Consider the following 17,080-nt stretch of genomic DNA (forward strand, 5'->3'; position numbering starts at 1 on the left):
AGGGACAACCCCCCCCCCCAAACACCCTCCTACCCCACCACCCCACCTCCATTTCCTGCCCTGAGAGAAAGAACGCCAGACCAGTGTTGCCATTGGATGTATGCTCATGAATATTTAATCTAGTCCCTCATCTAAGAAGGAGGTAACGCAGAGGGTGACTGGAAGATAGAGGTGGGGGCAAATCAAGGGTTGGGGGGTAGTGATGTGCCCTTTTTCCAGGCATGGCGCGAGACAATGAAACACACACACTCAAGCTTGGTGTTAGAGGCTTTTACGCAGCCTGTTGTTTATGGAGGACCATCATGCATACTATATTCACAATCCAGCGCAACCCCCCCCCACCCGCCAAAGACCCCCATCTCCATGCGGACGTGCTAAGCGAAGCCCCCCCCAGTTCATTAGCGCGCTCTTCAGTAGCCTGTCATGGAGGATGTGCTCCATCAAAGCTGATTGACTCCCGTTTTCCAGAGAGATGTCGTGGGTTATCACCGCGCGCTCAGATCTCCTGCTACGGGGAACATGAATGGCAGGCCGCCTTTTGAAGGCAGCGATTTTCCACTGATGCCTCCCAGTTGGAAATTTAGAATCTTGTCTGGTAAGACACCATATGCAAAGTAAATTATGCCATATATCTCACCAGTCAGGCCAAGGTGTTCATCACCTGAGCTGATCGATCCGTCTAGCTCTTCTTCACTTCTCCAACTACTAATCTGTTTTCCAGCCTCGCTCATTACTGCACAGATGGACAACCTGTAAGTTAATGTAAAATGCTTAAGACCACAGTAATATGGTGTGTGCATGGATGCTTTGTGCATTGCAGTCATATCTACATATAGTAACTTTTTTTAAGTAAATAAACTTTTTTGTTTATTTTTTAGCACCATTTGATAATGGCAGCCCTTAACATTGTGTAAATGGAGCAACAGAAATGGTCTAACTGGACTTGGAATAACGTTTTACATTAATGTACAGTACCCTGCATTTAATTCATTTAAAAACAGCAATTAAAGCCCCTGTCCACTCATTTTCATGATTGTATTTTAACTATTAAAAAACTATAAACTAAACTATTTTTGTGGTGTTTTTTCATTCTCAGAAATAAAGATACAAAACTGTCACTGAGGTGGTACCCTCAAGGGTGCATCTCAGTACCTTTAGTCAGAGAATATAATTGTATCATAATCCACTGAAATGATATTTTCTAAATTGTAAATTGGACTTCACACACCCCATCTAATCTCCAGGCTTTTAATTTTATTGTTGTGTTTTAAAACATTTGGTTATGAAAAGGTACAAATACGCACTTTTCACCTAGGAAAAACTCATTTAATGTTCACAATTGGACCTTAAAACCCCTGCTGTACCCTTGAGGTACATTTACATTGTTTGTACCGTGATGAACGAAAAACGGACCTGCACAGCATCTTTATTTCTAACAGTGCACCATGAACTGGCAGAGAAAAAAATGACGTTGGACTTTCCTATTGAGGGATTTTTCATTAATTATTCTGCTGTTTTCTTCAGTTCGATTTAAGTTGGTGGGACTAAATTCAGCGAAGGTGACATCAGATTTGCCAAAGAACCAATCAGAGTTAGCAATATGAATACGTCAGCTACTCTCATTCCTCTGCCTCACATGAAGTCCCAGCCAAAACTCAGAGCAAGCAAGTTATTTAAGCTTCTCTAAATTTGTTCACGGTACTTGCTATGAAGGTTTATTGCACTGTTGTTTATAGTGTAGCAGGACGCTGTTTCCTACTTGCATTAGCCACTTGTTGCTGTATTCTACTATAAGCGATAAACTTCATTTACAAGAGCGTGATAGATAGTGGTCCCCTTAAATGTAGACATAAAAGCTAAAACATCAAACCCGTAACATCAAGGCTCACAGTATTTCCCTGTAATTGTATTTTACAGGCATGGTGGCACAATAAGCCACATGAGAAATTTCTGCATCGTGTCCACAAATATGACTGTGCTGATCATTTATTTTCACTTATTTTCCTTGACTTTGCCCATCTTCACCCAAGTAGATCTTATATCAAACCCACATAAATATCACCTGAAAAATGAATGATGAAAAGGTTATGAAAAGGTACAAATACGTACTTTTCACCTGGGAAAGACTCATTTAATGTTCACAATTGGACCTTAAAACCACTGCTGTACCTTTGAGGTACATTTACATTGTTTGTACCTTGATGAACGAAAAACGTACCTGCACAGTATCTTTATTTCTAACAGTGCACTATGAACTGGCAGAGAAATGATGTTGGACTTTCCTATTGAGAGATTTTTCAATAATTATTCTGCTCTTTTCTTGAATAACTGAATAACTTGTACGAAAAGGCTCTTTTGACTGGAAATAAAATAAAAGTGTAGTTCCTGGCTTTTGCACAGTACTGTACATTAAAGTTCAGAAAGTTTTTATCTTCTATATAGTTACCAATTTAGAGGGATAAGAGTAAGAGCACTACAGTGGTATATTAGTGAGGTAGAGCAGGTCAGTGAGGTAGAAGGGCAAAAAGTGCCTGGAAATGAACAGTGTGTTTAGAGTGTGAGATATGGGTCAGTCTTGCCTCTTTGTTCACTGTGCAGCAGTGGAGTGCCTACACACACACACACACACACACACTCTCACACACACCCACACTCACACACTCCAGCGGCACAGTGGGGTACAGGAGACAAAGGGAGTGAGTGAAAAGCGCACGGCTGGTGTTTGACTGCGGTTGTAGCTGCGGGTTAAAAAGCGTAAACGGCACTGTGTTTGTGCTCCTTCCTCCCGATCCACCGCTTTTAGAAGCGCCAACCTGCAATACGAGTTCAAAAGGCACAACACGGAGATGTGCGCTTGACATGACACAATACAGCTAAACGGCAGGCCTAATAAGCGGCGAAAAAACACGCGGTGGTGTTGAAATGCAATACTGATTTTAATGACTGTGTTACAACCAGACAAGCACTCAGCACATCTACACAGATCACAATCCATAAAAGTCACTGAGAAACAAAAGCAAAGAAAGAATCAGAACAGTAGTCACACTAATAGAGAAAGATGGATCTGATCAGTAGGAAGCCTGTGGCCAGATGCCAATGCACGCGTACACAGACACAGACACACACACACACACACACACGTGCACACAATATTACACTAGGCACGTGATCACAGCAAACACAATGTCAGATCCATGGCTCAAACTGATTTACTATACAAGGGACACAGCAGGAGAAAGCATTATCTATTTCAGGTCAACCTCATTCAGTAATCAAAAAATAGTTAGGACAGTGTCATGTTTGGGGTGGGCAAGATGACGAAATTTTATTGTATCTTAATAAATTACATCACAATATTCTTTTCTGAGTATAACCTGGAAACGGTCGGTCTTTAAGGAACATTGACACTGCATATTTCATTACAAGGACAGCATAATTAGGCCTGTTTAACTGTACTTACTACAGCACAGTATGTAAACTGTAAAAAAAAAAAATCACTGTATTCACAGTTGTTGATAGTATTTTTTAAATGTCACACCACTGGTGCCTTTTCTGTTCTAACTCATCAAACCTCAGAAAAACACATTATTTTACGCACTGTGTATCATGATGTATATTTTTAGGGATGCGCGATGGTATCAGAATCATATAAACCTTCACAGACAACTGCTTAAAAAACAAGGACACACAGTGCCACTGATGTAAAGCAGCAAAATCCCAATAGCATCCTCTTGTGGATAACCTTCAGCTTGCTAAATGTGAGTTACAAGCAAGGTCCATAAGATGCATATGATGCTTTACATCTGCAAAGGACAGATGTTTAGTTTTGACCAACACTTCAAAACAATATTTGATTATTTATTGTACTGTGGAAGAGCAGAAGGTTTAGGCAACGCTGGGCAACTGTACTAAAATGCCTGTATTTTATTCAGTTCGCTGCGTTTGCAATCATGGTTTATTTCAATGTCTCAATTTATATGTGAACCATTCTACTCAAAAACAACTATAAAAAAAAAGTATTCAGACCTTAGACATCTGCTAGGATTATATTATGATCTGTTTCAATCCAAGCCATTAACTGAGATAGTAATAAGCTTAAAAAAATATACAAAATCATCATTTATAAGGTTTTTTCTAGCGGGTGGTGGCTGTCTCAAGCCCTAACCCCTAAATTTCAACTTGTCGAAATAATACTCACACTCTGTTATTTATTTATTTTTTTTCATCTTTATTTTTTAAGTGAATTTGAAAGTTTTAGATTTATTATGAATTCAGTGTTAAAAATATGTCACCTCACATTTTCATGTCACTACTGAAACAAAAGATTTTTAGTCCATAGGTGGAGTCTTATTTTAGTCACACCCCTGCATTTTAGAGCAGGAAGTGAGACTGTATCCCTGTCCCTCATGTCCACATGGTGAGCAGCTCCTATTGTTTTAAAGTAAAGGTGACCTAAAGCTGTGTGTCTCTACCAAAACACATATTTTGTGCACATACTGAGAAACATATTTTCTTAGTTACACTTTTTTTTTATTTTAATAAAAAACATTACGATTTTAACTGTTCAAAGCCATGTTTTCTAGTCGAGTGCTGGCTAGCGTTTTTTAATTCTGCTCAAAATTAGCTAGAACTGTCACTACAAACACAGTCACTACTGAAACATTTGGTGAAGTTTCAGCAGCATTATGACTGTTTTGGTAGTAACAAAATGGAATCTTCAATGATCTGATTTATTAAACACAATTAAGGTATAGGGTCAATATATTACTTTAAGCCAGCTAAATGTCATAAATGTGTTTTAAACTCTGACTTTGAACCAAATTGGTAGAACAATCCATATTTCACAAATGTGTATCAACATCAGCAGATTTGTGTGTAAAAAATATTGGACACTGGCATCGGCCCACAACTCCCACATTGGTGCATCATCAATATTTTCATCATATCGCCCACCCCTACATCATGTGCATTTGCACACATTTATACACAACAGTTTGGATAGGAAATAATAAAACAGGCCACTGTACTTCATCTGTGCTTGTAAAGAGAAGACATATCTCCTTATGCTGCCACTCACCACAGGAGTCCACACACACACACACACACACACACACACACACACACGTACACACACGGGGTTGTACTCATCGGCACTGTCTGAGCCACGTCTTCATGAGTGAGTATGGGGACGTGGACATTTTTTGTATAGGGAGAGCGACATGAGCGAGATTGCTCTATAGATAAAACATGGACCACCCATTGCGTTCATGCTGTTGGGAGTGTTTATCCATTTGCAAACGTCTTCTGAAGGCTGGAACCAACAGACACACATGCGCGCACACACACACACACACACACACACACACACTTTTAACAATCAGCCCAACACACATGTTTTACAGCACTGATATGATGCAGGTCAGGGGGGTGCTTTAAAACTTAAACCGATAAATAATAAATAAAAAGAAGCCTTTCCAATGCCCTATGTGTCATTATTAACGACATACAGTAAAGTACTGTAATTTGTCCGTGTGTGCTCTTTTATGTTTGATGAAAACTAAACTAACTGTGATAAATCTTGCCATAGATAGCTGTGGACATAGAGTGGGTGGGTGCCCACCGTGATCACAGCTCCACTGTAGGTGTCCATCACTCTTATAGGCTGTGGTGCTATGCTCCCGAGCTAATCAGTGTCCCTCTCTCGGCTGGCTAAGGGGGCCTTCTAGCTGAAGCCACCTCGGTGGCTATCGTCAAGCTCGATGAAATATTAAAGTCGCTCTGTACCTGCAGCTATTGTTGCCCCTTGGAATAAGATATAACCTATTTGTGACATGTTTTCATCCTTCTTCCATAGAAGACACTACACGCAACCAAATCAGGCATAGAGAGGAGGGCTAATGAATAATCTATTTCATATTCCAAAGGCCCTGCTGCTTAAAGAGACACAGAGAGAGAGAGAGAGAGAGAGAGAGAGAGGGAGAGAGAGAGAGAAAGAGAGAGAGAGAGAGAGAGCAGGAGTGAGCAAGCAGGATAGGGAGGGAGGGAGAGAGAGAGGGAGAAAAAAAAGAGAGAGGGATAAAAAGGGTGCAAGAGAGAGAGAGAAAGAGAAAGAGAGAGAAAAAGGTGAAGGGGGGAAAAAAATAGATGCAGCAGATGATACCGCCAGCCTGCCAAGGTATCACATGACACGGCTAATGTTTAAATAATAAAAAAGGGGATATAAACAAATCATTAGCACCCCCAACAGTTGTTTAATGCAATTTCTTAATGAACATAATAGCCAGAACTAATAATGAAAGAAAATAAAAACATCTAAACGGGGCCCAACTTGTCGCCAGTGCTCAATTATTTCCTTGTCAAGTTGTTATGATTTAATGAGCCCCAGTGGGACTGACGGCTGTCAGTCAGTTCTGACTTTTTGACACCATTACAACTTCAAATAGAGCCGCAGCCACGCTGCCTTCCACCAGCCACACACTACTGAAAGGATCTGACAGGCTGCGCGAGAGAGAGAGAGGGAGAGAGGGAGAGAGAGAGAGAGAGAGTGAGAGAGAGAGAGAGGGAGAGAAACACAAAGACACACACACAGTCAGCGAAATGTGCGCACACACACAGAGTTAGTAAGACACACACCGACACAGAGTCAGCACACATACATAGCAAGCAAAATACAGTCACAGCAGCGTTCACACATACAGGTATGGAAGCTAAGCATGCTCTAATCCATATGCACCCACGTATGAAAATAAGCTAAATGTACTGATAATTCTAGAAGAGGACAAAAAGGGACAAACTGTTGGCATGGTAATCACAAACGCAGAAGGTGCAGACGCAAAGCCCCAAAAACTCAATCACTGAGGTCATTATCTGATGAGGTTTGTCAAACTGGCAGGATTTCGCCCCTCCTCATCCTCCTTCCTCTCTCTCTCGTTCCCTCTTTTTTTTTCCTTGTTCATTTATTCCTCAACTTAATGATAACTCTCGACGGGTTGGCCCCACATGGGACGGACAGAGACACACTATTTTGTTGGCCATTAATTTGGTGCTTTGAAGCCAGAACTGTGAAGCGGAGGCAGAGAAAGCCCCCCACCACGCTGCTTCCAAAATAAGACAATCCACCCGGCCTGAAACAGAATACCAAATGCCCTCTGTCTGTCTGTCTGTCCATCAGGACCTCAGCCAGAGGAGGAGCGAGTGTGTGTGTGTGTGTGTGGGAGTGAGCGAGCAAGAGAGAGACAGACAGATAGACAGACAGACAGACAGAATGTGTGTCATGCAGGAATAATGAATACAGTGTGAATAGGTGTGCACTGTGTATGTGTGATTTTGTTAAATGTGAACACAGTATATGTGACCTACATACACCTGCAGCACCTCTGATTTCTGAGCCTGCACCATATCCTGAACATACAGAGAACACAGTGTAGAACATGTGCATGTGACCCTCCTCACACTCCTACACATACACATCAAAACAATCTGCAATATCAGTAGACGGATAACACCATCATGTAGTACACTAATCCATTTGCAGGTGAATAAATATTAGCCAACACTTTATTTGAAGGCTATTCATGTCATAACATGCCTAAGTATTGAATAACTTCTATGAAACAATCCTTAGGTATTTATAAACAACTGTCAGAATTTGCAAGATGACATGTTTTATCAAGCTACAGACAAAACTCTGTAGCTTCAGTTGAGTGAAAGTAGAAATACACTTAGTAAAATATTACTCTGTCAGTATTTCTACTTGAGTACAAAAGCAGAAAATTTTCCAAATGTACTTAAGTACTTTGAGTTTTTACAGTTATGCTATTTTGATGAAGTTCTATTAAGGAGACATGCAGCTGTAGACTTAACAAACAGAGTTAGTTGTACATGTCTGCAGCTACACAGTGCACAGAAATTGTACAGGTAAAAATATGCATAACTAATATCTGGAATTTATAATTAGGCCTTTGCGTTTTAAGTTCAATTACTTGGAAACGATGCTTCATAACAGTGTTATAAACAGAACAGATGTTTGTCACTTTAGTTTAAGGCCCATTATGTCAATGTTATGTAATTTACTTCATAAAACATCTTATGTCAACTTTAGAATGCTGGCACAAGCTATAAATGTTCAAGTACTGCTCTACAAATATGCTACTCAATGCTCATATGTAGGTAGCCTTTAAATAACGTGTTAAACATTATTAATCTCTTTCATCATTACTCATTTAAAGTAGAATTTCACTGACTTTCCAACATTTCTATGTAATTGAAAGGATAAGATGTAAACAAAGTCACTCAGGTTAGTCTGATGTGAAATGGTCTGTTCTTTTCTTCAGATTTGCAACTATTTTATTGCTATTAACATCACATAACATTACTTACACGTAGGTTCACTGGTTGTTTTGAAGAGTAAATAAAATGGCAATATTTGTGTTGCAGACGTTGTTACCCCTGGATTCTATCACCACCACTGTAAAGCAAGTGGAGTCAGTAAGTGTTTCTATGATTAACTATTTCATATCAAACCACTCTGAATGACTTTTTGAAGAATCAGTGTTATTCCCCATTAAGGGTTGGTCCTAAAAATAAAAATGACAAATAAACATCAAAACTGCCAGAGAAATATGGTGTTTTTTATATTAGAGAGAAATAATACAGTCTTCAGTATCGCTAAAATCAATTTCATATTAACTGAAAGAGGGAAAACACATCAATACAGTAACCATCAACATGAAATAAATACAGATAACAATCCTCATTAGTACACTGTGTGTGCGCTATAACAAATGATTATGCCGTACATCATTAGTAAAGCTATGAGTGGCCATAGGTTTAAAAGTGGTCCTGCTGGTTTGCCTGAACACACGCAAGGCCTTTATTGACCTTAGACGAACAGCGTGAGAAGCTACTAATCCTGGATGAAGCGCAACTGAGAGAGGCGTGTGTGTGTCTGCTGCTAAAGGCATTGACCTTTGGGCCGTGTGTAGTGTGTGATTCTGCACCGTGTGCTAAGTGCTACTGCACTGGGGGCCTGACCAAGGCCCTTTTTGCACACGTCACACACCCAGGAGAGGGTAGAGGCCAGCTGGGATTATATAGATACACATGCTTGTGCACATACACACATATATAGAGACGGAATTTGAACATGAATTATGAATTAAAGATAAAAAATATATATAATAAAACAGCAGGTCAAAATAAAGAAAGACTTGGTGTTATTTCTTCCACCTCTGTCTTATTGTTCAGACACCTGCAAATGGTCAGTCTATAGGGAGATGCCATGCAAAAAGGCTGGAAGATTAGAGTCCTAGCAGTATAAACATAAATGGGGAAGAGAGCAGACTCAGGTTTAGCTCTGCTCTGGGAGAGAGAGAGCAGAGGAGATCACCTGTCACTGCCCACCAGGAATGATTCATGTGAACAATTTGTCCTAATTACTCCAGCCCGCTTTTGTCGCTATTAATCACACACGCACGCACACACACAGGACCAGTCAGTGGAGATCAGTGCCCTCGCAGATTGAAATAGATGGCCAGGACGATGGTGAGGAGGATGATTGCGCCCAGGATGAAGACCAGGATCCGATTCTGAATGATCCTGCGTATACACACACAGACACATAGAGAGAACGTGTTAATTCAAACAGAACTATTCTTCATTTAAACATCTTCAGAGCTAACATGCAATGTGACCAACGCAATTAATTCTATGATTATGATAAACCATTAGATCTCCATATATTAAAGTCATGACTATTTATCTTTTTAAAATTTGTCTTTAATCAAATAGCTCTCTTGCAGGAAAACACACACACACACACACACACACACACACACACAGACACAGACACAGACACATACTTTAACAGTCCATGAGACTTTTGTGCATAAACTAGACAGTGGGAAGCCTAAATCTATCCCTAAACTTACCCTGACCTAACTCAAAACAAACAAACAAACAAACACAACACTTATCCTTGTGACCTGCCCAATAACCCAGCAAATGGGCCATTTCTTGCTAAGAGCGATATAAGCAGTTGCAGAGGCCATAAGTACTGGCCCCACGAGAATGTATGTATTTTCTGGCAGAAAAATCTCTCATGAAGACGTCATTAATTGCCTCCAAAAACAAAAAAAGCACAAATGTGCTTTATATATACTATATGTGCCAATAGTGCTACTGAGAAATGTCCCTGACCCCACAAGTTCAAAGTCTGACACAAAATTTCCTCACATAAGCATTTAAAACGTATTCTAAAGTAAAATGGAAAAAGTGCCTCATAGCTAAAAACTGTGAATTACCGATTAAAATTTCCATAAAACGTCATTCCAGATTTTCTGTTGTCATTTAGTCCAACTTTAAAAAAGATAGATACAAGTAGCAAAAAAAAAGTGGTGTGGGACCGAGAAAGGGGAAGACAAACGGGTGGGACCCCTGGGTGGGTCTCTAGTGGTGGCTTGTGCCCCCGTCACTCCTGATAAATGACAGAATTATCCCATGTGCTGACATGTGGAGAGAGCAGGGCCAGTGTCCACTGCACCAAACAGGAGATGAATAACCCCCACCCTCCCCATTCATCACCACTGCAGCCGAGCAGCACCTCGTCCTGCCCCATACACACACACACACACACACACACACACACTCACACACACACACACACCCTGCACTTCTGCAACTGCATTTAGTAATAGCATCCACAAAACGTTTGTCCAAAGACCAGTGAAAAGGCCCTCTCTACTAGGCTCCTCATCAATATGAATATTCGCGCCCATACCAATGCTGACATTGAATTTCCAATTACAAAAAACAGCAAGGGGTGTATTTTTTGTAAGGTGAGTTTTACAGGTTTTGTTGGATTCTGTTAAGCAGTTCTTCTTCTTGTTTTTCACCATACTTTTTTGTCTGTATGTGTTATAACATTATTCTAACGCTACAAGTTAGGTTTGGATGTATGATACATGTCTATGGTGATGTCGTGTGTTAAAATTTACCTGTTCAGGTGTTTTATCAGGGTTGCCAATACCCATATCCTACATCTTTCTTGTATAATTCTGTTTTACATGAACATTTCTTACCTCTCTTTAGTCCTTAGAACTAAACGGGCTGATTTTATTACTGTGTTTTTTAGTCTAATATAAGATAAATGAACTCTGTTCTGATTGGCTGCCCTGTATTGTGCCTCATTCAAAAAGAAGTCCATGCTAGAAAACTCCTTATAACTGTGAATGGGTGGAGCTAAACTGCTGTAGGCTAAATAGGTGGATGTATGCAAATGAGTTGGTACTTGCGACATTGCAGAAACAATTCATTCAAAACAGGCTGTTTTTATAAGCTTAGTTTCTATATGGACTGTATGGTGTTGGGAGTGAACGGTACATTTTAAAACTGTTTACAATGTTTACAATGTTTACAAATTACTTCAATATCCTGTATTTTAAAAAGTGGTAGTTTTCCATGATACAGGCCCTTTGAAATCAGATGACTTTATCACACACACAATGTCTATCAGCTGGGCTCTTCTCTTATGCTCAAAGACAAGCATGCTCTCTGGTAAATAATAAGTAACGGAATAACAATCACACTTAACTTTACACCTGTAATGGATCTCAAGTCTAGTCAAGGCTACTATCAACATCACTGTTGCTACCACTGTAGATTTTATGACTGCCAAAAAATGTTGTCCTTGAGTGAGCCCCAACTATAGGAGCATTTACAAGTTGGCTACAATACATAAGAGTATATAAGAAAGTTTAGGCTAATAGAGCGGAAGGTTAGTGAGTATGCATTGGCTTTAAGTGAGAGCTCTGAACAGTGTAAAGGCTTTCTCTCATTTGTTGCCAGGACTGCATAATTCCAAGCATGTACATAGCAGAGGACATTAATCAAATCAAATAATTAAACTTGTTTAGCAAGGCCAGTTCTCCCCCATGTCTCTTTAACAAACATTCATTATTTACAGACACTTAAACACATGCACACACACACACACACACACACTAGCGCGCACACACACACACACATACATTCATCCTGCAGAGAGACCAGGGTGAACGTTATGTTAAGAAGGCTGTGGGCGCCCAATGCTGGAATGAAAAGCCAGATATCCAAAGAGTTAAATGTCTCTAAAATTTTTGGCCTCAAACATATATTTTTGAAAAATACGTTCATGGTGGAGAGTTAAATGCAGGACATTTTTTTATGTTCCACTATTTCAATCATCAACATTACCACTCTGAATGACTTTGTTAACATTGGAATTCCCCTTTAAGATCTATTGACAACATTAATAACCTATATTGATCACAAACATGTAAAAGTGAAGTTGAGCGCTTCATTCTTCCATCAGGGCTGAAATAGAAGTGCAAGTACATTATTGTTCCAAAGTTTGAATTCAATGTTTTCAATAGTATAAAACTAACTTGGTTACAGAGAAATGTATAAAATGATCAAGCATGTTTGAAAGGAGCAAATAATTCATAGGAAACTTTAAATTAGCTGTAAAAATTAAGAGATGTTAGATGTGTCCAGAATGATGAATGGCACTGAAGATGATTTTAAAATTGACATATAAAATTAATATTCAGAATGCCTTATATTTCAGAAGTGGTGATCAAATCTGAAGGCAGATAACTTCACAGAAAATGATCATAAATAGATAATCATAGTATCTAGTGTATAATTAAATAACTTTGTTGTTTCCAAAATAATTAAAACACCTTCTGGTGTCTAAATTACAATATCATTGTGGAACTTATTGTATAAAATTACTAATTATTAATATGATGAGCGAGTTCAAACTTTTGAGAGGTAGTGTGTACAGGACTGGACCGCTTGGGCCACACAGCATCACAGTGCAACTGAGAGGCGTGTGTGTTTTTTTCTCCCCTACACGTGGCTGTTTCAGTGCTAGTAGAAGCTGGGCGTTTGAACTGTAGGGGCTGCCAACAGTAATGTAGATGAATCTGGTTTTGGTGGGGTTTGTGTGACAGGGCACTGAAAGGGGGGGAGGAGAGGCCCCAGGCGCTCGGGGGCCACTCATCACTCACTCTAGCCACGTTTCCCTCTCTTTAACTGTTTAACATCCCAGCCTGCGCAGCGTACAGCACACTCACACTTAACTTTGGTGGAGAGCTCGGTTATTTAAGGAGAGCAGAGGAGCTCTTTGGTTACACACACATATACATTCTATCCATAATGACCCTGTGTCAGTGGCTTTCAATCCTGCCACTACAGAGTGGACGTGGCTATCCACATGTGAACAGCTCAGAGCTGCTCTATGCTCGGACCTCCAGTGCATTTTGAATAAAAGCAGCAGTGAGAGAGAATGAGCAGAGGTATAAAATTGCACTGATGCACTGTAATGGATTGATCTTAAGGCAGCAATTCAACTGCATTAATTCTAAAACAACTATAATTCATTATAATATTATTCCAAGTATGGAGTCATATTTTGTCCAAAATAAAACTCTGAGGTTGTTTTGAAACATGAAGAAAATCCCTCCCAAAAATGCATAGTGTATTGCTGTTGCCTGTATTTCATACTGTGTAAAAAGGTCCACCAATCATGTTTGTGTATTCAGTTTCAGTACAGCTCAACATTAGTTTTGAAAGAAAAAAAAAATCAAATTGTGGTGAAACTTGAGGTTATTATCCACAGGATCATTTTCAAAAAGAATCAGAATCGCTGTAGTGAAATTTGAACATTTAATAGTGTTAATTTTTTCAATATCGATACTAATATAGCCACCTTAACCTTGATATCAATTTCTGAACAATACTTTTTTTCAATACCTTCTTTTTAACTACAAACCGAAAGTTGGTGTGGCTTAAATCAGAAATGCGTGAGGTGCTGAAAGTGACCACAATGGTCTGACTGACCACAAAGGATTGCAGACAAATTATCCGAATTCGGAATGTAATTAAGACAGCAAATCAGCTGTCTAGACATTAGAACGAGCTTGCTGAGTGGCTCACGGACCCCCAGGCTGACCATTCGGAAGTACTAAAGTAATTCAGTCGGTACCATAAAAACATAGAATTTCGATACCCAGACCATGTGAATAAAATCCTAAAGAATCACAATTTAATCAACTGAATCACTTCCTAAAGAATTGTAATTTAACAGAATTGCTGTGAGGTCAGAAGTTCACACCCCCTGCAGCAGATAAGAGAGGTAGAGGTAGATGGTGGGATGGTGAAGCTGGAAGGGCCTGGTGGTGTCTAGAGTCTGATGGAGGCTCTATCCTGTGCTGAGCCATGGCCAGAAAAGAACAGAGCAAAAGCAGAAGCCATCAAACCGCATCCATCCTCTCCGTCTGACACATGACAGAGGGTTGGGGGGAAAACTGCTCGCGCTGTCACAGCTCACAGCTCAGGGAGATCCTTACACACTTCTCACACACACACACCAGCACACATGAGCATACACATGCACACACACATACTTTCACTGAGCATGAGGAGGTACGTTACACGTCCTACATGAAGCCAGGCACAGTGAACCGCAATGGCAGACAAGTGTGTCAGTGCCGCTCTCGCCAAAATAACTCCTTCCAAAAGCAGCAGCCAAAATTATACTGAGTCAATGGGTTAAGAACATTGCCCTAACCTCAAAAAGAGAGAGAGAGAGAGAGAGAACGAGAGAGCGAGCGAGAGAGAGAGAGAGAGAGAGAGAGAGAGAGAGGGGGAGAGAGCAGGAAAAGTCCGTTTATCAGGGGAGGAGGTGCAGGAGAGCTTCCTTGGAGACAGATGAAAATAATGAGGACTTTTCTGTCAGGAAAGATTTACAAAATCGTACTCGTGTTATTAAAATTTAAAATCTTTTTTCCCCCCCTCTCTCTCTCTCAGTGTTTCTCTCTCGTTCTCTCTTTCTCTCAGTTCTGCTTATTAGCAGCTTTAATGAGGACAGTGATACACCTCTACAGTGCAGGAGGGGGGGGCTCCCCCAAGCCAACACCATTCATTCACCAATAATACCCCTGCACCCCCCCACCCCCACCAACCGCACCAAGCCTACTGGGCACAAACTATATACCTACTGCTCTGAAACATGCACACATATATACCTACTGCTCTGCAAAGGGCCATGAACAGTTTTTTTTCTTCTGGTCTAGGCCAATAAAACAAAAATCAATCGCTGTCTGACCTGCTCTGTATTTTCCTCAAGCCAGGGACTCCACAGCTCTGGAGCAAAGGGGAAAGATAGAAGGGGGGAGGAGAGAAAGAGAGAGAGAACAGTGTCGGCACGATCAATGTGTTCACTAATGGTCTGACTGATGGACATCGTGCTCTGTGTGTGCTGTAAAAAGTTGGGGGGCCGGAACTGCTCCTGCGTTTGAGCGTGTGATCACAAACTAACAAAGATAAATGTTTTATCAGGCTCTCTCTACCGCTCTCTACACACGGCCGTGTCAAAGCAGCCTTTACAAGCCTTAGCCACTGACGCTTCGCACACACACACTTGCACTGAGCTCACAAGTGCCTTACACAGTGTAAAACAACACAAGAAGAAACAGTTCGCTTTGAGCCTCTTAGGGTGGGTTTACATTTGTACTTCTGGAAGAAAGCAGAAGATACATTATTGTCTTTTAGTTCTGGTTTGCTTAGCATTCACACATTGACATATTTGACACTGAAACTAATCATGTAAAGAAAAGTCATCAGGACAAATTTCACAATTGATTGGGCAGATCTTATAATGTACATTTGGTAATAATAACTGGAATAATATTTAAAGAACTCTGTGAATCATGCTGTACTCTCGTTATAAAAAAAGATGCCACAAAGCATTGTCTGAGTGATGTCATAGAACCACTTTGGGGGTGTTTTTTTTTTTTTGTGATATTCTAGAGCTCATGTGTCAAACACAAGGCCCGCGGGCCAAGTCAGGCCTGCGACACAGTCCTTTGCTGCATGTGAAACGATCTTAATTTTCTACTATTATTAGCCCGTTTCACCCTGAGATGCACTACAGTCCTCAGCATGCACTGAACCCCTTTCCCCAACAACAATCTATGGACCAGTGGTTACACAAAAAGAAAAGATGCCTGGTGTCTAGTTCAAATCAAATAAGCAATTTTAAAAAAACTACCTAAAACAATTTATTTTTAGTTAGAATTATTTTTGAATAAGTATTTAGTGCCTATTTTGCTGTTGCAGTTTGGCATATTGTGAATAAACAATGCTCGGGTCATGGCAAAATGTTGCCATTGAAAATGAAATAAAAACATCTGGCCCACAGATTTGTTAAGATTTTTCATACTGCCCTTTTAGTAGTTGAGTTTGATACCCCTGTTTTTTTCCCGGTTTTCCCATGATGTGAAGCAGGATGAAATCATTGTAAACACGTCCTTGGGTATCTTACTGCTTTTACATAATGTCGAGATTCAAATCCTGAAACTCTATGTTCACTCTACAATCACAGATTCAGTCAAAACAGTGTTGGAAATGAGTCTGTTGCAAGTATCAAGGAAAGCTTGAGAAGAGACAATGTTTTATTTTATGTTTGGTCTGTTTAGACAACTTTGGTCCATTTTGCATTTCAAATGAACCGCACCTGAGTTTATTTGTCAAGCGGACCAAGACTGACCTCAAAATTCAGTCTCAGTTTGCTTATATGGTGCGCACCAACGTCTGGATGGCTGTGTTCTCACTTGTTCTAACAAACTGCACTAACAGAGCAATCAATACAGGGTTTGTTTCAACTAAACCAAATCAACCAAGACTTTACAGAGCCTGAGTACTGTAGCATTACTGTGATGGATCCACCAGCGCACCAGGGAAAGGTGACGGTGCGCTAGCCACTGGGCTAACGGGCTAACAGGTGTCTCCTCCCTACTTTTTTTACTTTTAATCTGGCATGCTAGAGTCACCTATTCGTGCTGACAGAATTTAGCACTGAGGTCTACGAGGCCCAGTTTGTGAGGAAATGTGCAGAAACTGATTCAGGGAAGTACAGTTCAGTACAGCCAAAAAGGTGTTTAATTTGTTATGCCAAAAATATTTTTTATGTATGTTCAATATGTTATACGTAATATGTTCTACGTACAGAAATAGAGATTTAGCATCAAACAGGTGA

At 40.2% G+C, this 17,080-nt stretch overlaps 1 protein-coding gene across 2 annotated transcripts in view; it reads right to left on the bottom strand.

Moving 5' to 3' along the window:
- Positions 1-8,609: 8,609 nt before the first annotated feature.
- vti1a (vesicle transport through interaction with t-SNAREs 1A) overlaps positions 8,610-17,080 on the bottom strand; it is a 155,246-nt gene continuing 146,775 nt past the window's right edge. For both annotated transcript variants that reach the window (XM_036572678.1, XM_036572679.1), the window contains exon 8: positions 8,610-9,597. In XM_036572678.1, the coding sequence (XP_036428571.1) occupies positions 9,504-9,597 (94 nt within the window). In that variant the 3' untranslated portion in view covers positions 8,610-9,503. The remainder of the gene's footprint in view (positions 9,598-17,080) is intronic.

Source organism: Colossoma macropomum, unplaced genomic scaffold (genome assembly GCF_904425465.1).
Source record: "Colossoma macropomum unplaced genomic scaffold, Colossoma_macropomum, whole genome shotgun sequence".
Lineage (NCBI taxonomy): Eukaryota > Metazoa > Chordata > Actinopteri > Characiformes > Serrasalmidae > Colossoma > Colossoma macropomum.